The sequence below is a fragment of the Sus scrofa genome, chromosome 3 (assembly GCF_000003025.6).
Source record: "Sus scrofa isolate TJ Tabasco breed Duroc chromosome 3, Sscrofa11.1, whole genome shotgun sequence".
Classification (NCBI taxonomy): Eukaryota; Metazoa; Chordata; class Mammalia; order Artiodactyla; family Suidae; genus Sus; species Sus scrofa.
The window spans coordinates 42843221-42867284 of NC_010445.4; the positions used below are offsets into that span (position 1 = coordinate 42843221).

General features: G+C 45.2%; 1 protein-coding gene and 1 long non-coding RNA gene across 3 annotated transcripts in view; one reads left to right on the forward strand and one right to left on the reverse strand.

Annotated features, from left to right (window-relative positions):
* On the reverse strand, positions 16055-18141 carry LOC102158199. Its single transcript, XR_302257.2, has 2 exons — positions 17450-18141; positions 16055-16247 (listed from the first exon to the last, which is right to left on the reverse strand). It is a non-coding gene; the product is annotated as an uncharacterized LOC102158199 (long non-coding RNA).
* The window catches only part of FAM120A (constitutive coactivator of PPAR-gamma-like protein 1), a 113281-nt gene continuing 107590 nt past the window's right edge, over positions 18374-24064 (forward strand). Inside the window, exon 1 of one of the 2 annotated variants that reach the window (XM_021088177.1) lies at positions 18374-18911. In XM_021088177.1, the coding sequence (XP_020943836.1) occupies positions 18438-18911 (474 nt within the window). In that variant the 5' untranslated portion in view covers positions 18374-18437. The remainder of the gene's footprint in view (positions 18912-24064) is intronic. The other variant, XM_021088178.1, reaches the window with a different exon arrangement.

Sequence of the window (24064 nt, forward strand, 5' to 3'; positions counted from 1 at the left end):
CAGGTGACATCTGATACCTATGCCACAGCTTGTGGCAATGCCAGATCCTTAACCCACTGAGCAAGGCCAGGGATTGAACCCATATCCTCATGGATACCAGTTGGGTTCTCAACCTGCTGAGCCATAAAGGGAACTCCTAGATTTTTTAAAGACCTAATTTTACGTTGCATAAATAAACTTACCTTACATATAAAGACAAATAGGCTTAGGTAAAAGGATGGATCAAGATATACCATCCTAACATCAATCAAGAGGAAGCTGGAGGAGGAGAGTTCCCATCGTGACTCAGTGGAAATGAATCTGACTAGTATCCTTGAGGATGCAGGTTTGATCCCTGGCCTCGATCAGTGGGTTAAGGATCTGGCGTTGCCATGGGCTGGGGCATGGGTCTGTCATTGCTGTGGCTATGGCATAAGCCAGTGGCTACAGCTTTGATTCAACCTCTGGCCTGGGAAATTACATATGCTGTGGGTGTAGCCCTAAAAAGACAAAAAAAAAAAAAAAAGGTATCCGAGAGGAAGGAAAACTGGAGGGAGTTCCCTGGTGGTCTAATGGTCAGGATTCAGGGCTTTCACCCCTGTGGTCCACATTCAATCCCTGATCTAGGAACTGAGATCCCACATCAAGCTGCTGTCTGCCATGGCCAAAAAAGAAAAAAGAAGCCGGAGTGACTATATCAAACAATGCAGGTTTCAGAGCAAAGCTTATTATGATAGAAAAGATACCACTTCATAATGAAAACAGGTCAACTCACCAAGAAAACTTACAATCCTAAATGTTTCTACCCCCAATAACAACTTCGAAATACAAACGGAAAACAGATAAAACTGCAAATAGCTCCCGTTGTGGCTCAGCAGTTAACGAACCCAATTACATCCATAAGGATGCAAGTTCGATCCCTGGCCTTGCTCAGTGGGTTAAGGATCCAGCATTGCCGTGAGCTGTGGTGTAGGTCCCAGATGCGGCTTGGATCCTGTGTTGCTGTGGCTGTGGTGTAGGCCGGCAGCTACAGCTCTGACTAGACCCCTAGGCTGGGAACCTCCATATGCCGTGGGTGCAGCCCTAGAAAGACAAAAAAAAAAAGAGAGAGAAAAGAAATACATACACAGTTACAGTCAGATATTTCAATATCCCTCAATAAGTGACAGAGCAAGTAGACAGAAAGCCACTGTAATAGTCTGACTGCTTCTAAGCCTCACCTTCCCTCTTTGGACACATTTGGTCATGCTGATAAGAAGCCCTAGTGCTCCCTCTCCTGGTACCATGGGAAATTTATGCCATGAGTGGACGTGGAAACACTTATCCTGACCATACTCCCTAACCATCATAAAAACCCCAAGCCAGTCTCCCTTCCCTGCTCACTCAATCTGTTTTGGACCTTAAATCCTAATTAAATCCTAATTAGGTGAGTAACAAATGTTTATCCTCTCTTAATGTGTGTGTGTGCACGCGTGCGTGTGTGCGTGTGCGCGCACGTGCGTGCATCATTAGTCACAATATCCAAACTAAACTTTGGATAGAGCTCCCTCCTGTTTCTGTGGAGTGACCACAACAATCACTAAGAACACGTAAGACTTCAACACCACTTTCAACCAGCTTGGCCTGCCTGATGTTTCTAAAATTCCACCCACAACAGAGGGCACATGTGTACCTGGTCCATGTACTAGGATCGCCATAATAGTGACAATAAATTCTAAAGAATTCAAGTTATACAAACGGTGTTCTCTGACTATAATGGAATTAAATTGGAAAACAAAGACAGTTCTCTGGAAAACATCCAGTTATTTGGAAATGAGATAACACACTTCTAAATAACCTATGGATTAAAAAGGAAATCAAGCAGTTTCTGTCGTGGTGCAGTAGAAACGAATCCAACTAGGAACTATGAGGTTGTGGGTTCTATCCCTAGCCTTGCTCAGTGGGTTAAGGATCCAGCGTTTCCGTGAGCTGTGGTGTAGTTCACAGATGCAGCTCGGATCTGGTGTTTCTGTGGCTGTGGCATAGGCCAGCAGCTGTATTTCCAATTCGACCTCTAGCCTGGGAAACTCCATATGCCACAGGTGTGGCCCTAAAAAAAAAAAAAAGAAAGAAAGAAAGAAAAAAGAAAGAAAAAAGGAAATCAAAGGAGAAATTACAAAAAAATTAAACTGAATGAAAATGAAAACACAACATATCAAATTTGTTGGAATATTGCTAAAATATTGCTTAGGCAGAAATTGACAGCACTAAGCCTACACTAGAAAAGAAGCAAGATCAGGCGTTCCCGTTGTGGCTCAGTGGTTAACGAGTCTGACTAGGAACCATGAGGTTGCGGGTTCGATCCCTGGCCTCGCTCAGTGGGTTAAGGATCCAGCGTTGCCCCGAGCTGTGGTGTAGGTCACAGACATAGCTCAGATCTGGCATTGTTGTGGCTGTGGCATAGGCCGATGGCTACAGCTCCGATTGGACCCCTAGCCTGGGAACCTCCTTATGTCGCAGGTGCAGCCCTAGGAAAAAAAAAGATGCAAGATCAAATTAATGACTTCATCTTCCTCCTCAAGAAACTAGCAAAAGAAGAAATTAAATCCAAAGTAAGCATAAGAAATTGAATAAAAATAAAACAGAAATAAGGAAAACAGTAGAGAATACCAATGTAACCAAAAGCTGATGCCTGAGATACCTGATGAAACTGAAAAATCACTAGACAGGGAAAAAAGAAGACACAAACTACCTATATCACAAATGAGATGAGACATCAAGGCTGGATCTATAGATGATAAAATGATTTAAAGGACTATTATGCATATATTTCTGTCAATAAATTTGATAACTTAGATGAAATGGAAAAATTATTTGAAGGACACAAATCACCAAAGCTTAAGAAGAAATAGATAACCAGAATAGCCCTATATCTATGAAAAAATTTATTTTGTAGTTGAAAACTTTCCCACAAAGCTCCAGGCGCAGATGATTTTACTGGTGAATTCCTCTAGATAGTTACAAGAGAAATAATACCAGTTTTATACAAACTTCTGGATATCTTCTGCTGCCCTCATTCTATGCCAAAGACATGATAAAGACATTTTTAAAACCCACAAAACCCCCAGACAAATATCCCTCATGAATAAAGATACAAAAATTCTAAACAAAGTATTAGCAAATTGAATGTAACAATATATGAAAAGGATAACACTTTTTTTCTTTTTAGGGCCACACCCGAGGCACATGGGGGTTCCAGGCTAGGGGTCTAATTGGAGCTATAGCTGCCGGCCTACACCACAGTCACAGCAACGCCAGATCCTTAACCCACTGAGCGAGGCCAGGGATCGAACTTGCGTCCTCACGGTTCCTAGTCGGCTTCGTTTCTTCTGCACCAAGATCGGAACTCCAGGATAACACTTTTTTGACTGAATAATATTTGTCCCAAGAATTCTTGAATGGTCCAACTCTCCACAATTAATCAATGCGAACTTAGTTTTAATAACACCAAAATTTATGAAATACGTAGGAACAAATCTGGCAAAAGATGTGAAGATCTATATAACCTATACTAAACTGAAAGAAATTAAAGAAGACTCTAATAAATGGAGAGACATGCTGAGTTCATGGATTGGAAGACTCAGCGTTGTTAAAAATGTCATTTCTCTCCCAAATTTATTACAGATTCAGCTCAATCCCAACCAAACTCCCAGTAGGCTTTTTTGGGGGGGAGGAGGGGGTTAGAAATTGGTAGGCTGCTTTTTTTTTCTTCTCTTTTTAGATCCACATATGGAAGTGGATATGGAAGTTCCCAGGTTAGGGGTCAAATAGGAGCTGCAGCTGCTGGCCTATGACACAGCCATAGCAACATCAGCTACAAGCTCGCTGGATCTTTTAACCCACTGAGCAAGGCCAGGGACCAAACCCACATCCTCATGGATGCTAGCCCTAACCTGCTGAGCCAAAACAGGAAGTCCAACAGGCTGATTCTAAAATTCCTGTGGGAACACAAAGGACCTAGAGCTAAGCAACTTTGAAAAAGGACATAATTGGAGGACTAATTCTACCTTATTTTAAAACACATTACGTGGAGTTCCTGCCATGGCACAGTGGAAACGAATCCGACTAGGAACCATGAGGTTGCAGGTTCGATCCCTGGCCTCACTCAGTGGGTTAACGATCCAGTGTTGCTGTGAGCTGTGGTGTAGGTCACAGACACAGCTCGGATCTGGCATTGCTGTGGCTATGGTGCAGGCCAGAAGCTACAGCTCAAATTAGACCCCTAACCTGGGAACCTCCATATGCCATGGGTGCAGCTCTAAAAACCAAAATAAATAAATTTTAAAAAAAATAAAACACATTACAAAGCTATAGCAATCAAGATTGTGTGCTAGTGGCTTCAAGATAGAGTAATAAATCAGTGGAAGAAAATAAGGAGTTCAGGAACAGACCTACACATATATGAACACCTGATTTTCAACAAAAGCACAGAGGTAATTCAGTGAAGAAAGGATAGTCTTTTCAACAAATTGTGCCAGAACAGTTGGATATCTATGTGTAAAAAAAATAAATAAATAAAACTTTCATCTACAGTCATGCTTTACCAAATTCAAATTAAAGAGTATAGTCCCAAATATAAAACCTAAAACTCTAAAACATTTGGGGAAAAAATTTTATGACATTGATCTATGCAAAAACTTATTAAATACAACACCAAAAGCAGAATATATTTTTTTTAAAAAACTGATGAATTGGAATTCATTAAAATTAAAAACTTCTTGGGAGTTCTCTTGCAGCTCAGAAGGTTAAGGATCTGGAATTGTCACTGCAGCAGCTTGGTCACTGCTGTGGTGCAGGTTCAATCTCTGGTCCAGGGAACTTCCACATGCCTTGGGTGCAGCCAAAAAAGAAAAAAAAAATTAAACTTCTCTTCAAAATTCTTTTCATTAAGAGAATGAGAAGATAAGCCACAAATTAATCCCTGATAAAGAACCTGTATCCAGGAGTTCCTGTCGTGGTGCAGTAGAAACGAATCCGACTAGGAACCATGAGGTTTCGGTTTCGATCCCCGGCCTCGCTCAGTGGGTTAAGGATCCGGCGTTGCCGTGAGCTGTGGTGTAGGTCACAGATGCAGCTCGGATCCTGTGTTGCTGTGGCTGTGGCGTAGGCCGGCAGCTACAGCTCTGATTAGACCCGTAGCCTGGGAACCTCCATATGCCACCAGGTGCAGCCCTAAAAAGAAAAAAACAAAAACAAACCAAAAAAACCCTGTATCCAAACATAAAGAATTCTAAAAACACAATGATAAGAACATACACCAATTTTTTTAAGTGAGCAAAGGGTTTAAAAAGATATTTCACCAGGAGTTTTGGCTATGGCACAGTGGGTTGAGGATCTGGCATTCTTGAAGCTGTGACTCACATTCCATCCCTGGCTTAGAAACTTCCATGTCTCGGGTGCAGCCAAAAGCAAATTTAAAAAGAGGTATTTCACAAAGATCTGGATGGCAAACAAGCACATGAAAAGACTCTCAATGTCATTAGTCATTACAAGAATGTAGATTAAAACCCCAATGAGAGGCAACTACACACTCACTGAAATGGCTGACAATGAAAACACTGACCACACCACGTGCTGGTGAGAATATGGAGGAACTGGTGTTGATGGAGATGCGAAATGGTGTGAGTGCTTTGGGAAACAATTTGGCAGCTTTTTAAAGAATTAAATGTATACTTACCCTATGACCCAGCCATTCCACTCCTGTTCACCTAAGAGAAGTGGAAGCAGTCTGCACAGAAATGTACCAACAAATGTTCACATGAGCTTTCTCCAGGCTAGCCAAGAACTGGGACACCAGACCCTCCCTCTGAAGGCTGGTACGTGGACTTATTGTGCTCCATCTTTACTTTCGATGTACAGCAGCAGGAAGGAATCGATCACCAAGATGCCCAGCAACATAGATAAATCTCAAGAGATGATGAGTGAAGAATCTCAACAAAAACAACAGAAGAGTATTGAGGTGCGATTCCACTCCTGCACAGTTATGGAAAGTGAAAACTGATATATTGTGATGGAAAGACTGCCAGTGGTTGCCTAGGGAGGGTCTGGGAGACTGCAGAGGGACAGAGCAAAATCCCTGCAGGTGAATGAGTCTGTTGTCACAGTGATGATATCACCTGTGTATATACATGTCAAAATTTACCACACTGTACATTTTTTTGACCATACCTGCAGCCTCTGGAAGTTCCTGGGCCAGAGATCAAGCCCCCGCCACAGCAGCAGTCCATGTTGTTGCGGTGACTACGCTGGATCCTCAATACACTGTGCCACTAGAGAACTCCACACTGTATGTTTTTAATATGTATGGCTGTAGTCATTTACACCTCAGTAAGCTGCTACCCTTCAGTGCCCACCTATGCCTTCCAACAGAGCCCGGATCCTCACTCTGGCTCGAGTTCCAGCTGGCCTCTGCCTCTGTTGTCCTGAGGATTGGTTACTCTGATCATTAGTTACTCTGCCATTGTTTTGTTTCTTTGGTGGTTTTCTGTGTCTTCACAGAAGAATGCATGTTCTACTATAATGGGCCTGCACTGTTCACCTCTCAGGCCCTTGGGAGTTCACAGCAGCTCTTAGGTGGTGAATGAACGGATTGGTAGATGGTCCATGTGAAGCTGGAGAAGGGACAGGCCCTACAGGAGAAGCCGGCCTGGAGCTGGCCTCAGGACTATGGCTGGGGAGGCTGCTGGGGCCTCAAGGCACACAGCTTGCTGAGCTCCAGTCCTGGGCAGGGGTTGCTCCTGCCCTGTTCAGAGATCAGAGGCCAGGAAGGGGACCGTGGCCAAGCTGCGAAAGGCAGAGTGGTGGGGCTTGACAAAGACTGCCATAGTCATATGCTCAGAGAAGGCTTTCCCAGGCCTGTGTTCAGATTCCCTCGCTCCATCTCCATTGGATGGAGAAGACTAAGACATGGCCCAGAAGACACCCACAACACCCAACTGGCAACTGATGGGATAGATCTGAACCCTGACACCCTGCTGCAGGTCCTTCCCCATTTCTTGGTCTATGTCAGAGTCAAATTTTTGAAGCTTCTATCTCACATACATCTTCCAGAAATTTGGAGCATTTTGCCCACTATCTGGGCCATTGGCCCAGGTCACAGCAGGTCAGAGTGAGACTGCATTGCTCTAGTTTCAGTGTTCTTGGATCTCCCCAAGCTCTAGCAGGGAGAGCCTACTCCCAGCAGGTCAGTGCTGGTGGCAGGAGAAGTGACCAGGGCCATGCAGGGTACCTGGTCTGAATGGGGCAAGTATGAAATAAGTGCTGGCCTGGAGCCTCGGTTCCCCACATTATCTTCCTACTCATCCCTTCAGCTTGGCGAAGGGAATTACCAAATCCTGAGCTGCCACAGTCACCCACTGGGGAACAGGGAGGCAGCCACCCTGTCATCCCCAGGTGCTTCCTTTCAAGTCCATGAGCTGGCAGGGCTGCATCTCTAACCAGCACTCCACCAGAATGCCTTGTGTGGCCAGGACTTCTTTTCTAAAAGGAGATGACAACCTCAGGACGTCCACATTGACTTTTTATGTTGAACCACACTTGAATCATTCTGAGAATAAATTCCATGTGGTTATGATGTATAATTCTTTTAATATGCTGCTGAACTCAGCTTGCTAGTAGTTTATCAAGGATTTCTGCATTTATATCCATAAGGAAAATTGGTCCGTAATTTTCTTTTTCTTGTAGTGTCTATCTGGTTTTGGTATGAGGGTAATTTTGGCTGCTTAGAGTGAGTTTTAAAGTTTTTCCTTCTTGGAGTTCCTGTTGTGGCACAACAGAAATGAATCTGACTAGGGAACCATGAGGTTATGGGTTCGATCCCTGGCCTCACTCAGTGGGTTAAGCATCCAGTGTTGCTGTGAGCTGTGGTGTAGGTTGCAGATGTGGCTTGGATCATGCATTGCTGTGGCTGTGGTGTAGGCTGGCAGCTGTAGCTCCAATTGGACCCCTAGCCTGGGAACCTCCATATGCCATGGGTGTGGTGCTAAAAAGCAAATAGTAATAATAATAATAAAGTTTTTCCTTTTTTAAAATTTTTTGAAGACTTGAAAGACTGGCAGGAGTTCCTGTTGTGGCTCAGTGGAAACAAATCTCACTAGTATCCATGAGGATGCAGGTTCGATCCCTGGTCTTGTTCAGTGGGTTGAGGATCTGGCATTGCCGTGAGCTGTGCTTTAGATTGCAGATGTGGCTTGGATCTGACATTGCTGTGGCTGTGGTGTAGGGTGGCAGCAACAGCTCCAATTGGACCCCTAGCCTGGGAACCTCCACATGTTGCAGGTGTGGCTCTAAAAAAAATAAATAAATAAATAAAAGAAAAGAAAAAGACTGGTGTTGAAGTTCCCACCATGGCTTAGTGGAAATGAATCTGACTAGACTCCACGAGGACGCAGGTTTGATCCTTGGCCTTGCTCAGTGGCTTAGCGTTGCCATAAGCTGTGGTGTAGGTTGGAGATGTGGCTTGGATCTTGTGTTGCTGTGGCTGTGGGGTAGGCCAATTCAGATCTTAGCCTGGGAACCTCCATATGCTGCAAGTGCAGGCCTAACAAGAAAAAGAAAGAAAGAAGGAAGGGAGGAAAGAAAGAAAAAGGAAGGAAGAAAGAAAGAAAGACTGGTGTTAAATTTTTCTGTAAATGTTTGGTAGATACGTGTATGTACCACATCTTCTTTATCCAATCCTCTGTTGATATTACTCAGCCAGAAAAAAAAGAATACTGCCATTTTCAGCAACATGGACGAACACAGAAATTATCATACTAAGAGAAGTTAAGTCAGACAGAGAAAGACAACCATTATATGAGATCACTAATATGTGGAATCTAACAAAAAATGATACAATAGAACTTACAAAGCAGAAATAGACTCAAAGATTTTGAAACCAAATTCATGGTTACCTAAGGGGAAATGTGGGGTAGGAGGGATAAATTAGGGGGTTGGAATTGATATATACATACTACTCTATATAAAATAGATAGGGGGAGTTACTGTCATGGCTCAATGGTAACAACCCCGACTAGTGTCCTTGAGGATGCAGGTTCAATTCCTGGCCTTGCTCAGTGGGTTAAGGATCCTGCGTTGCCAAGAGTTGTGGTGTAGGTCACAGACATGGCTTGGATCCCATGTTGCTATGGCTCTGGTGTAGGCTGGCAGCTCTAGCTCCGATTAGAACCCTAGCCTGAGAACCTCCATATGCCACAGGTGCAGCCCTAGAAAAGACAAAACAAAACAAACAAACAAACAAACAAAAAAACCCCACAAAAATAGATAGGTTATAAGGACCAACTGGAGATCTCATCATGGCTCAGTGGGTTAGGAACCCAAGTAGTATCCATGTAGAATGCTCGTTTGATCCCTACCCTCGGTCAGAGAGTTAAGCATCCAGCATTGCTGTGAGCTGTGGTGTAGGTCACAGACATGGCTCATCCCGAGTTGCTGTGGGTGTTGTGTAGGCCGGCAGCTGAAGCTCTACTTTGACCCCTAGCCTGGGAACTTCTATATGCTGCACCTGCAGCCCTAAAAGGAAGAAGAAGAAGAAGAAGAAAGAAGAAGAAGAAGAAAGAAGAAGAAGAAAGAAGAAAGAAGAAGAAGAAGAAGAAGAAGAGGAAGAAGAGGAAGAAGAGGAAGAAGAGGAAGAGGAAGAAGAGGAAGAAGAGGAAGAAGAGGAAGAGGAAGAGGAGGAAGAGGAGGAAGAGGAGGAAGAGGAGGAAGAGGAGGAAGAGGAGGAAGAGGAGGAAGAGGAGGAAGAAGAAGAAGGAGAAGGAGAAGGAGAAGGAGAAGGAGAAGGAGAAGGAGAAGGAGAAGAAGAAGAAGAAGAAGAAGAAGAAGAAGAAGAAGAAGAAGAAGAAGAAGAAGAAGAAGAAGGAGAAGAAGAAGAAACAAAAACAAGGAGCAACTGTAGAGCACAGGGTAATCTATTCAATACTGTGTAACAGCCTATATGGGAGAAGAATCTTAAAAGGAACAGATACATGTATATGTAGAACAAATTCTCTTTGTTGTACACCTGAAACCAACACAACTTTCTAAGTCAACTATACCCCAATAAAATGTATTTTAAAAAATATTTGGTATAACTCACATTGAAACTATCTGGTACTGGGCTTTCTGATTGGGAATTTTTTGATTATGGAGTTAATCTCTTTGCTTGATGTAGATCTGTTGAGATTTTCTATTTCTCCAAGACTCAGTTTTGGTACACTTTGTGTTTCTATAAACTTGTTCATTTTATTTAGGTTATCCAATATTTTGGCATAAAAATATTCATAGTATTCTCTTGTAACTCTTTTTTTCTCTCTCTTTTTAGGGCTGCACCTGTGGCATATGGAATTTCCCAGGCTAGGGGTCCAATCGGAGGTACAGCTGCTGGCCTACACCAGTCACAGCAACGCCAGATCCAAGTCACATCTGGCCTATGCCACAGCTTGCTGCAACTCAAGATCCTTAACCCATTGAGCAAGGCCAGGGATTAAATCCACCTGCTTCACTCAGCTTCTTAACCCACTGAGCCACAATGGGAACTCCTAAAATGTTATATTCATTAGTTTATTTTTTAGATTCCACATATGTGATATCATATAGTATTTGTCTTTTTCTGCCTGACTCCATCATACCCACCAAGTCCATCCATGTAGTTACAAATGGTAAAATTTCTTTCTTTAATGGCTGACTAGTATTCAATTGTGTATATATACACCCCATCTTCTTTATCCATTCATCTATTGGTGCACACTTAGGTTGCTTCCATATCTTGGTTACTGTAAATAATGCTGCTATGAACATTGGGTGCCTATATCTTTTTAAATGTAAATATAATTTTATTGATTAGGTTGACTTTTATGTATTTGTGAGTTAATAATTTCATTTTCTTCAGGTACATACCAAAGAGTGGAATTGCTAGATCATATAGTTCCATCTTTTGTTCTTTGAGGAATTTCCATATTGCTTTCCATAATGGCTGCACCAATTTACATTCCCACTAACACTGTACAAGCCTATTTAAAGCCTGACAAAACTGGAAGACTAGGCCCCACTTTCAGCTTTTGATGGTGTGCTGGAGATCAGGCTTCTGTTCCTTCTGGGGTATTTGGCTGGAGTGGAGCAGTTATTGCCTGAAAGTTTTCTGTTTTTCTAGTCCATTGGATAGAGAGAGAGCTGATTTCCACTGAGGCTTTTTAAATTTTGGTGTGTCTCTTGGTGTTTTTCTGCTGCCAGTGTTTGATTGCTCTAAGTAACACATATTAAGTGGAATCATACAGTATATGTCTTTTTGTGACTGGCTTATTTCACTCAGCATAATGTCTTAAAGGTTCATGTATGTTGCAACATATTACAGAATTTTTTTCATTTTTAAGGCTTTTTAACAATATTCCATTGTATGTAATACCACATTTTGCTTATCCATTCACCATCAATGGACACCTTGGTTGACTCCGCATTTAGCTATTGTGAACAATGCTATTATGTATATGGCTATACAAATACGATTCTAAGACTCTGCTTTCAATTCTTTGAGTATACACATAGTAGTAGAATTCCTGGGTCATATGGTAATTCTGTCTGTAATTTTTTGAGGGAACGCCATACTGTTTGCTACTGACTGTACCACTTTACATTCCCACCAACAGTACACAGGGGGGTTCCAATATTTCCACGTATGCACCAATACTGCTATTTTGATAACAGCCACCCTAGCAAGTGTGAAATGGAATCTCATTGTAGTAAATTTTTAAAATAGAAAGTGAGAGTCTTTCAGTTTTTTCTTCTTTTTCAGGATTATTTTAGCTATTCAGTGTCCCTTTAGATTCCATATGAATTTATTTATTTATTTATTTAGATTTTTTAAATTCTTTTTTTTTTTTTTTTTTGTCTTGTTTAGGGCTGCACCTGCAGCATATGGAGGTTCCCAAACTAGGGGTCGAATCGGAGCTGTTTCTGCTGGCCTCCTCCAGAGCCACAGCAACACCAGATCCAAGCTGTGTCTGTGACCTACACCACAGCTCACCAGATCATCAACCCACTGAGCAAGGCCAGGGATCGAACCCGCAACCTCATGGTTCCTAGTTGGATTAGTTTTCTGCTGTGCCATGACAGGGACTCCATAGATTCCATATGAATTTAAAGATGAGCCTTTCTAGGCCTACAAAGAAATGTCATTGGAATTTTTACAGGGATTATATTGAATCTGTATATCACTTTGGGTAATACTGACATTTTAACAATATTAAGTCAAGTCTTCTGATTCATAAACATGGGATATCTTTTTCTTTCTTTCTTTCCGTCTTTTTTTTTTTTTTTAACGGCCACACCTTTGGCATATGGAAGTTCCCAGACTAGGAGCTGAATCGGAGCTGCAGCTTCCAGCCTATGCCACAGTCACAGCAATGCCAGATCCAAGCTGCAACTGCAGCCTACACTGCAGTTTGCAGCAATGCCAGATCCTTAACCCACTGAGTGAGGCCAGGGATTGAACTAGATTTCCTGCTTAGCCCCAGCCTGCTGTTTTCCTAATATAAGCTAATGACTGCATAGGTGTCTATCACCTTACTTGAAACACTGTTTAACTTTTACTGCTGATGGATAGAAGCCTCCACAGAGTAGAATATTAAGTAAAGGTAAAATACTTTATTTGGTAAATAAGACAGACAATATTTTCCTACTTTGGGGTGTAGATGACCAAATTGTTGAAATGTTAAAGCTGAAATTAAGTATTTCTGTCATTGGTTTTCCACACACTGGCAATTTTTGTACACCATGGCTGGCTCTCTATTAATCATTACCTTTTTTCCTGAAATTCCTTTTTGTAATTTTTTTTGGCTCAAACCAAGACATTATGGAAGTTCCCAGTTTAGGGGCTGAATCTGAGTTGCAGCTGTGACCTATACCACAGCTGCAGCAATGCCAGATTCTTTTTTTTTTTTTTTTGGTCTTTTTTTGCTATTTCTTGGGCCGCTCTCATGGTATATGGAGGTTCCCAGGCTAGGGGTCGGCGGAGCTGTAGCTGCCAGCCTACGCCAGAGCCGCAGCAACGCAGGATCCGAGCCGCGTCTGCGACCTACACCACAGCTCATGGCAACGCCGGATCGTTAACCCACTGAGCGAGGCTAGGGATCGAACCCGCATGGTTCCTAGTCGGATTCGTTAACCACTGCGCCACGACGGGAACTCCTTTTTTATTTATTTATTTATTTTTTAATGCCAGATTCTTAACCCACTGTGCCACAGCAGGAACCCTACTTTTGTAATTTGTCTTTGCTTTAAGGGCCATACCTGCAGCATGCGGAAGTTCCCAGGCAAGGGGTCAAATCGGAGCTGAAGTTGCTGGCCTTATGCCACAGCCACAGCAACACCAGATCTGAGCCACATCTCTGACCTACACCACAGCTCATGGCAATGCCTGATCCTTAACCCACTGAGTGAGGCCAGGAACCTTCATCCTCATGGATACTAATTGGGTTCTTAACCTGCTGAGCCACAACAGGAATTTCTGATTTTTGTAATTTTTATAAAATATGGGGCTATGTCCTTTTAACATTTTTGTTTATTTTTCAGACTTTTTTTTTCTTGGTTGTATGACAGTCTCTTGGTAAAATTAAAAGTTTTCTCATATGCTCTATGTAAATTGTTCAAAGATGAAGATGGTTGGAAATGAAAGTTCTCAACCATTAATTACCATATATTGTAAACCCAAGAATAAACTGTAATTTTTCTATTAAAAATTTTAAATACAGGTCTTTGCTTTTACCTTAATAGTTAAAAAATATAACTTCACTCAACCCCTAAATTTGAACTGAGGATGCAGATCATATAAAGTATTTGTCACCCATTAACAATGTTACTCAAAAAATAAGATAGGAGTTCCTATTATGGTTCAGCGGAAACGAATCCGACTAGGAACCATGAGGTTGCAGGTTCAGTCCCTGGCCTTACTCAGTGGGTTAAGGATCTGGCGTTGCTATGGGTCTGGTGTAGGCCGGCAGCTACAGCTCCGATTGGACCCCTAGCCTGGGAACCTCCATATGCCTCAGGTGAAGCCCTAAAAAGACAAAAGACAAAAACAATTTTTATTTTTTATTTTTTTTTGGTATTTTTGCCTTTTCTCGGGCAGCTCCTGTGGCATGTGGAGGTTCCCAGGCTAGGGGTCTAATCGGAGCTGTAGCCGCTGGCCTACGCCAGAGCCACAGCAATGTGGGATCTGAGCCGCGTCTGTAACCTACACCACAGCTCACGGCAACGCCAGATCCTTGACTCACTGAGCGAGGCCAGGGATCGAACTCCGAGACCTCATGGCTCCTAGTCGGATTTGTTAATCACTGTGCCACAACAGGAATTAAAAAAAAAATAAATAAATAAATTTTAAAAAATGTGAATTACATGGTTAAATTGGGAAAGTAAGCATATATGAATTTGATACTTAGAAAAATGAATTTTAAGGTTTCTAAAAGTAAGATAACTCATCCATGTTCTCAAGGATAAAGTCTATACAATTATAGTATGTGGAAGTAATAGTTACAAAAGCCAACACTTATTGAGCATTTGCAGGGTGGTAGGCCTACAAATTATCTCATTTAATCCTTATAACACTCTGTAAGGTAAATATTAATATCCTCATTGTACATATAATAGAAACCAAGGTTTAAAAATGTTATGCAATTTGTTTAAGGGCATAGAGGTAAAACCAGACTGATATGGTAGTCTGATTCCAGAACTTTATTCCTCTGCACTGTCTTAAGGTGAAAATAAATTTATTAGCAGAACCCCAGATACCGGCACTGGGGCATTTAAAATGCTACAAGCAAGGACATTTAAAAGAAATAAAAACAACACCAATGTTGCCATGAGCTGGGCTGTATGTTGCAGATGGGGCTTGGATCCCGCATTGCTGTGGCTGTGGCGTATGCTGGAGGTTGTAGCTCCAATTCAGCCCCTAGCCTGGGAACTTCCATATGCTGTGGGTGCACCCTTAAAAAGCAAAAATAAATAAATTAATTAATTAAATAGAATAAATAAAATTACTACTAATCTTGTGAACTTGCAGTGAATTATAGAAGGAAATTTGGATTTTTGGGGTGTTAGTATTTAATGTGGCTTTAAATGGATAACTGTATTTCTGAATAACATATAATCTTGGCTTTGCCACTAATTTTGGGGATGAGTAAGTGCCTTAATTTGTCAAAGTCTGCTTTTTTTTTTAAGGGCCGCACCCGAGGAATATGGAGGTTCCCAGGCTAGGGGTCGAATTGGAGCTGTAGCCACCAGCCTACACCACAGCCACAGCAATGCCAGATCCGAGCTGTGTCTGCGACCTACACCACAGCTCATGGCGAAGGCCAGATCCTTAACCCACTGAGCAAGGTCAGGGATCAAACCTGTGTCCTCATGAAGACTAGTCAGACTTATTTCCGCTGAGCCATGACAGGAACTCCCGCCAGTCTTTCTTAAAGTCTTCAAAAAATTGAAAAAAAGGAAAAACTTTATTATCATTATTATTATTTGCTTTTTAGGGCCGCATTGTGGCATAGGACGTTCCCAGGCTAGGGGTCCAATCAGAGCTACAGCTGCTGGCCTATGCCACAGCCACAGCAACACCAGATCCGAGCCATGTCTGCAACCTACACCACAGCTCAGGGCAACGCTGGATCCTTAACCCACTGAGCAAGGCCAGGGATCGAACACACAACCTCATGGTTCCTAGCCGGATTTCTTTCTACTGAGCCACGACAGGAAATTTAAGGTCTGCTTTTTGTTTGTTTGTTCTGTTTGTCTTTTAGGGCCCCACCCAAGGCACATGGAAGTTCCTAGGCTCTGGGTCCAATTGGAGCTGTAGCTGCTGCCCTACGCCAGAGGCACAGCAACTTGGGATCTGAGCTTTGTCTGTGACCTACACCACAGCTCATGGCAATGCCAGATCCTTAACACACTGAGCAAGGCCAGGGATCGAACCCATGTCTTCATGGAGACTAGTCAGGTTCGCTAACCACTGAGCCACGATGGGAACTTCCAAGGTCTGCTTTTTAAAAAATTAAATATACTTTTTAAAAAATTAAACACCACGAGCATTTTACTTATGTATATATCACACTGGCCCATATTTGAGGCAAAGTTAGAAGAAATGAAAAAATTCAACTTGTCTTTTCAGGGATAGAGAGTATGGAGGCTTCTTGGAACCTATATGGGTGCAGGCTTCAGTCGGCTCTGCACCTGCTGTATGCGGCTGCTCCTTTACAGAGGTTTTTCTAGAAAAAAGAACACATACGATTGGAGGTAAGTAAAAACACTACTTCCAAACTCCTAAGAGTTCTGAGTTTATAAATACTTCATTTTATGAGACATTAATCTTTTTTTTTAAACATCTTATTGAAGCATATTATAGTATTAAACTCATTTAAAAAACCAGTACTGTAGTTCCCATTGTGGCTCAGCGGAAATGAATCTGACTAGTATCCCTGAGGACGCAGGTTTGATCCCTGGCCTTTCTCAGCAGGTTAAGGATCCAGTGTTGCCATGGGCTGTGATGTAGGTCACAGACGCGGCTCGGATCTGGGGTGGCTGTGGCTGTGGTCAGTAACTACAGCTCCAATTTGACTCCTAGCCTGGGAAGCTCCACATACTGCAGGAGGAGCCCTAAAAAGACAAAAAAAAAAAAAAATAAATAAATAAAAATAAAAAAAAAAAAGAAAGCAATTACTGCAGAACTCTGGGACAGAAGTCATGAAAGTATCTCCTTCCAGAAGATGCTCCTAGAGCAAGGCTTTAAACTTAGGAGTGACCACACAACCTCAGGACAGCAAGAATTAGGGAAAATAGGCATTTCACAGTTGGAACTAAATAGCAAGGAGGCATTTCGCAGGCTGTAACAGACCTATTGCTTTTAAAGTCTCCTCAGTGATTATCTGACACTAAGGCCACTGGTCTACTACATTATAGAGTGTCTGCTATTTCAGGGTCTGGTCCATGAAACCTGTCACTGGTGGGAAAATGATAAAGGGGAGCCTCAGGTAGTGAAACCACTTTGAGGGGGTCAGAGTCAGAACTACCTGTTAAGGAACTCTATCTACTCCCTAAAAGGGAGCTCCAGTGAGGGTCTCCGCTTACAACGCAGCCCTATTTCTCCCAGAAAAGCAGTAATCCCAGCGAGTCGTGGGGTCAATCTGCCACCTTTCTAACTTTCTCAGAATTAGGACTCCACTCCTTATGAACAACTGCAAGTCTGGAGAGTTATTTTCTAAGTTAATTAAAGATACCAATGCGATTAAAGCTGAGAGAGCAGGAGATCATTTCTAAAACTTGGTGACTACACCCAGCACACAGTCTAGTTCCTTTCTCCATTTGGGACAAATGGCTTCTGCTCACCATCCTCCCTCCCAGATGCACCCCGACGTCTACTGCCTGCCTACTCTTCAGTCTGCAGCCACCTCCGCCAGGGCACCGGTCCCACCTTTGGGTGACTGCCCCTGGGACCAGGACGAGACTCTTGGGGTGGCCACACCCCAGGGATGAGACCTCCTCTGGTGACCGTCTCTCAAGGGACTGGATGTGGCTTCCTTGAGGGGATGATACCCCAAGGTCAGGCTGAGGTCTCCTCGGGGTGACCAGCTCCTGGGGATGGACGCGGATTCCTCAGGTGACTGACTCCTGGAGACGGGAAGGGGCCTTCTCTGGGTGACCAGTCCACGGGGGCGCGAGAGGGCCTCCTTGGAATGACCGGCGCAGGGGATGACAATGGGGCTTTCTTATGGCCATCGGCGACGGGCCGGGCCTCCTCCTCGAGGCGACCAGCTTTCAGGATGAGAACTCTTCAGGGTGATCGGATCCCGAGGACACAACGTGGCCTCCTCGGGGTGAGCGGTTCGCAGCGGGGCCGGGAAAGGGATTGTCCGACTGGCTTCCGCGGACAAGACCGTCTGGGGTGACCGTACCCCAGGGATGCGAGGAGGCTTCCCCGGTGACAGCTCTAGGGGTCATAAAGCGGAGGAGGTGAGGCCGCCGCCCCGAGGCCTCCCGGAAGCTCGCGCAGACCCCGCGCACCGCCTGGGCCGGGCGCCCCTCCCGCGGGCCGGGGATCGTGTGGGTAGGGGTCTCAGGCTCCGGCTGCCCGCCCCGCCCCGCGGCACCGCCTCTTCCGCCGGCCCGCGGACGTCAGCCGTCGCCGCCCCGCCCCGCCCCGCCCCGCCGCTGCCGCCGCCGCCGCCCGCGCGAGGCCGCCTCCGCCTGGCCTGGGCCTGGAGCGGCGCACGGCGCAGGTCCCTCCCCGCCATGGCCCTGGGAGGCGGCAGCACATGGCGGCCGCAGCGGCCATGAGCGCGCCCGCGGCCCGGCCCGGCCCCCCCTAGAGCCCGCCCCCGGCCCCGGCCCCGGCTCGCGCCACGGCCCCGCCGCCCCCGGCCCCGCCGCCCCGCCGCCCCGCGCCCGCCGCCGCCGCCGCCATGGGCGTGCAGGGCTTCCAGGACTACATCGAGAAGCACTGCCCGAGCGCCGTGGTGCCGGTGGAGCTGCAGAAGCTGGCCCGGGGCAGCCTGGTGGGCGGCGGGCGGCAGCGGCCCCCGCACACGCCGCTGCGCCTGCTGGTGGACGCCGACAACTGCCTGCACCGCCTCTACGGCGGCTTCTACACCGACTGGGTGAGCGGCGGCCAGTGGAACCACATGCTCGGCTACCTGGCCGCGCTAGCCAAGGCCTGCTTCGGCGGCAACATCGAGCTCTTCGTCTTCTTCAACGGCGCGCTCGAGAAGGCGCGGCTGCACGAATGGGTCAAGCGGCAGGGCAACGAGCGCCAGACGGCGCAGCAGATCGTCAGCCATGTCCAGAACAAGGGCACCCCGCCGCCCAAGGTCTGGTTCCTGCCACCCGTCTGCATGGCGCACTGCATCCGCCTGGCGCTCATCCGCTTCCACGTCAAGGTGCGGCCCGCTGAGAGGGCGGGCGGGCTGGCCGGGGTCGGTAGGGGCCGACGGGCCGGCCAGGGGCAGGGTTGGAAGCCCGGGCCGGCCGGGGTCGCTTCAATTCAGGGTCAGGGTGGGCCGGGATCTGGAGTCCGCGGTCAGAGTTGGACTGGAGTCTGGAGTGGGCGGGTGGTCTGGGGTCCGGGCCTGGGTCTGAGTCTGGAGCCCGGGGCCGAGTCCGAGTCTGGAATCTGCGTTTGGGCCGGGGTTGGGATCTGGGGTCTCTGCGGGCCAGGAGCTGAAGTTGGAGCCGGGCTGGGGCCGGGGCCCCGGTGGGGGTCTGGGCCCCGGGGACCGCAGGTTCCTCTCCCCTCCTGGTCTGTCTGACGGACCTGCTGCAAAATGGACGCGCGGCCTGGAGTCCGGCCGGCGGCTGCGAGTGCCCGGGATCTGGGGGCCTGGGTTGCCCCAGGCGGTAGCTGCAAGCTCGGAGGGCACAGTGCCGCCCTTGCTGAGATCCCGCGTATTCCTCCACTCTTTAAAGCTCCTAACGTCAACTTTCATGAGACATTCGTTTTCGAATTTCGCAAGACTTGAACAGCAACAGGTTTTTTTGTGGGAGCAGGTGGGCTGGCTGGCAACAGGAAGGGGTCTCCATCCATTGAGGGTGGATTGAAGTTCTGCCTACTGCGGTCACTCCGGCTCAGCTGGGGGCAGTGACCTGGGCAAGGCCTGAGGAATTGGTCTCTTCTTGAGAACTCAGGCCTGGGTCCAGGTTCCCTGTAAGATGGTAGTTTTTCGAGAAATTGGTTTTTGTGTGCATTAGATTTCAAAGAGCCATAAAGTTTGACATGGAATTCTGTTAGTTCTGTACTGAGAGTCTGCGTGAAAAAGTCTTTGGTTCTGTGTATGTGATGTGAAACGAGTAGCTTAAAAGTCAGGGCGAAGAGAATGTGAATCAGAGTTTCCAGGATTTATTTCTCTGCACAGTGAAGAGTCTGCCACTTTGGGCTGTGCACTCAGGTAATCAGAGCTTCGACTGTCCAGCACTCTGCTGTCCATTTGGCAGAAGGCTCCTCCCTGAACTCAGGCCAAGGAGTGCTTCAGGACCCAGCAGTGATGGCAGAGATTACATGCAAATCAATGACCCTTGACTTGAGTTTCGATTGCTTCCTTTTCCACAGTGGTTCTTTTAAAAATTTTGGGGGGGGCTGTTTTGGTTTTCTGACTGCTGCCACTCTGCCTTCCAATGTGTTTGTCCTTCCTTTATTTCTGCTTGAAACTGTGCCTGATCCCAAAGTTTGTGAAATTCGAACTTCCTGACTGCTCTGCCTGTGCTGAGATGGTGGGGGTTAAGCCTAAAGTGATAGCGGAAGTCCCACCCGCCTCCTGTTGCAATTGGTGACAGGGCTGCTAAGTCTGCCGGTTGAGGCTGCTGCGAGAGCGTGGATTGGCCTGTGAGTGTGGCAGAGACCTAGCCTGCGTCCCTGGGGAAGTTCGGGTGAGAGCCGGGGACTGCCGCTGCTCTGCCCTGGAGCCTGTGCTCCCTGGAAAGTAAAACAGTACTGATTCCCAGGTGTGGTCCACCTTCAGATGATACCTTAAGAGGGTTAACAGTTGTCCAGAGATGGAAATTACTATTGAAAAGACTACGAGCTGTCTAGTAACGTGGCTTTCAGAAGAACACCTGAAATATTACTTAGGATTAGATTCAGTGTGTATACATGGTCGCTGTATCTGTTGAAAGGATGGCTGAATTCTTTTTTTTTTTTTTTTTTTTAATCTTTCCTAGGGCTGCTCCCTCGGCATATGGAGGTTCCCAGGCTAGGGATCTAACCTGAGCTGTAGCCGCCGGCCGATGCCAGAGCCACAGCAACGCGGGATCCAAGCCACGTCTGCAACCTACACCACAGCTCACAGCAACGCCGGATCCCCAACCCACTGAACAATGCCAGGGATCAAACCCGCAACCTCATCGTTCCTAGTTGGATTTGTCAACCACTGAGCCACGACGGGAACTCCCTGAATTCTTTTTTCATTGTAAAATTAGATTGTAAAATTTCTTGATATTTGTGCCTCTGCTCACTGCTCACTTTTACCTACTAAGTGCTCAGAATTTTGACCAGATCTTCCACTTAGGTTTCTGAATTCAAGGTAATTTTGTCTACAATTATTTTGCTTCAGATAGGCTTTTAACTTCTGATGTAGAATTACAATGTAGTACAGTTGTACACTTTAATATAGCAAGGACTCAATTCCCTGGTGGACACTTACCTGGCAGCTCACCTTTTTGGAAAATGCCAAAGAAATTTAAATGAAAGGTCAGGAAGTTTTGGTATTGTGACCCCAAAAGAAAAAAAAAGGCTTTCTCTTTTCTCATTGAAAAATCAGATTTTCTCCCTGTAGACTTCTCTTTCCTTTGGAGATGTAATTCTGATAAACTTAGTTATCTATTTCTAAACGCAGCTTGAGAGAAGGGTGCAGAGGAAAGTCTGCCAGAGGTAGGCGCACCATTAATAGCAAGAAGTGACACTTCACAAGGGAGAAGATAGAAAAAGCTATAAAAAGCACACATAATTCTGGAGCTCCTTGAGAAGAAAGAAAACAACCCTATGTACTTCAGTAGCCCCTGAGGGTGTGGATTCGATGTGTATAAGGATTTTCTTTTTTCTTTTTTTCTTTTTTTTTTTTTTTGTCTTTTTGGCATTTCTTGGGCCGCTCCCGCAGCATATGGAGGTTCCCAGGCTAGAGGTCTACTTGGAGCTGTAGCTGCCAGCCTCCGCCAGAGCCACAGCAACACGGGATCCGAGCCGCGTCTGCAACCTACACCACAGCTCACGGCAACGCCGGATCGTCAACCCACTGAGCAAGGGCAGGGTTCGAACCCGCAACCTCATGGTTCCTAGTCGGATTCGTTAACCACTGCGCCACAATGGGAACTCCATGTATAGGGATTTTCTATAAGGATGATTTAGAGCTGGAATATTTTAGATTCAGCATTCTCTAAGTGAATGTGAGTGAAGCAGTATGTTCTGTTTTTAAAAGATGACCATTAAAATGGTTAAGTGAATTAAAACCATGGTGGCATATTACTCACTACATACTTGTTAGAATGGCTGAAATACATAATACTGGCAATACCAAGTTAGCTAGCAAGAATGCTGAGCAATCGGAATCATCCCACATGGCTGGTGGGAATGCAAGATGGCATGCCACCCTGAAAACTGCTCCTTTGGTTTCTAAGAAAGTTAATGATGCATTTACCATGTGATCCAGCAGTTATACTATTTTCCTAAAGGAACTGTTGTTCACACAAAAACTTACTTAAATGTTCATAGCAGTTTTATTTATAATAGCTCAAACTGGAAATAACCAAAATATCCTTTAATAGGTGAATAGTTAAGCTATGGTACCATGCAAAACTATTCAACAATAAAAAGGGAGAATACACACAACTTGGATGAGGCTTGTTTTGTTTTGTTTTGTTTTAGGGCCACACCCATGGCATATGGAAGTTCCCAGGCTAGGGGTCAAATCAGAGCTGCAGCTGCCAGCCTACACCACAGCCACAGCAACACCAGATCTGAGCCGAGTCTGCCACCTACATGGCAGCTCATGGCAATACCAGATCCTTAACCCACTGAACAAGGCCAGGAATCAAAACAGTGTCCTCATGGATGCCAGTCAGGTTCGTTAATCACTGAGCCACGATGGGAACTCCTGTATTGGCCTTTTCTAGGGTTCTGTAAAGTGGCAGAAGGGCTTAATTTTCTGTCAGTTTTATTTAATCTTTTTTTTTTTTAATTTTTTAATTTTTTTAATACTTATTTCCCCAATACAGTTTTTTTCCTACTGTACAGCATGGTGACCTAGTTACACATACATGTACATGTTCTATTTTCGCACATTATCATGCTCCATCATAAGTGACTAGACATAGTTCCCAGTGCTACACAGAGAAATCTTTTTTAACTTAGAAGAGTGTGTCTTTTCGAGAGAAATAATCATGTTTATTTAGCCATTGGTAGTTGGCCCACGCAGCAGCTAATTTTGTTCAGGTCACTAAACTGCCTGGCCTGGACCCGGCTTTTCTTAGTTACCAGGAGCATTCCCTCTTGTGTGCCTGGAGTCATCATAACTTTTGAGACGTGGTGAGGGACTTATGTTTATTTAAAAATCTTGGTGGCATTAAATCCTTGGAGCTTTCCTAAATATTTCTGCCTTAAGACTTGTGGTGTTGGTGTGCAGGTTTATAATGAAGTCCTTCAGATCTTATCGCGAATCCATGCTCTCATATATTTACTCAGTTCTTACCGGAATTCATGCTTTAAGGCACTGGGAGAACGTGAGGTTAGACTGTAGCCTGAGATTTGGGGATGATGATCTCTGTCTTTGGGAACCTGATAGAGGTAGGGAGGCTGACTTGTAGGCTGCTGGTCCCTTGCCAGGTCCTCTGTCACAGTGCTGTCTCATTTAGCCCTCAGTGTTGTTAACCCATTTTACATGGGAAGAAATGAGATTGCTGATTGAGCAACATCTGGGGCCAAGTAACTGGTAACCTCGGTAACCTCTTCCAGAGGGAAGTGCTGAGCTGAAGTCAAAGTTCAGTTTCATTGTGTAAGAATGCTATGGGGCTGTGCCTACCTGCAGTTCACTCTCTGGTCAGATCTGATAGCAGAACGCCTCTGCTGCTTTTTCCGGGTAGAATGGGTGCAGCACAGTTTCTCTCCAGGAGAAATTGAAAACTACCAATATGCTCTTTAAACCTCACGTTGATTGGGAAATACAGTTCAAAACTGACCACATCATACCTCAAACCAGCTATCCATTTAAAATACTTACTTAAAAATATTTATTTCATTCCAGTGTACCAGTTTTGTGACTGGCTTATTTCATTTAGCCTAATGTCTTCAAGGTTCATCCATATTGTAACATTGTGTCAGAATTTCCTTTCTTCGTAAAGCTTAATAATAGTCTGTTGTATGAGTGGACCCCTTTTGGTTTATGGATACTTGGCTTGCTCCCCGCTTTTGTCTGTTGTGAGTAACAATAGTGCTGCCATGAATTCGGGTGTACAAGAATCTGCTGGAGTCCTGCTCTCAGTTCTTTGGGGCGTGTGCCCAGGAGTGGAACTGCTGGATCATTTGGCAATTCTAGATTTAATTTCTCCA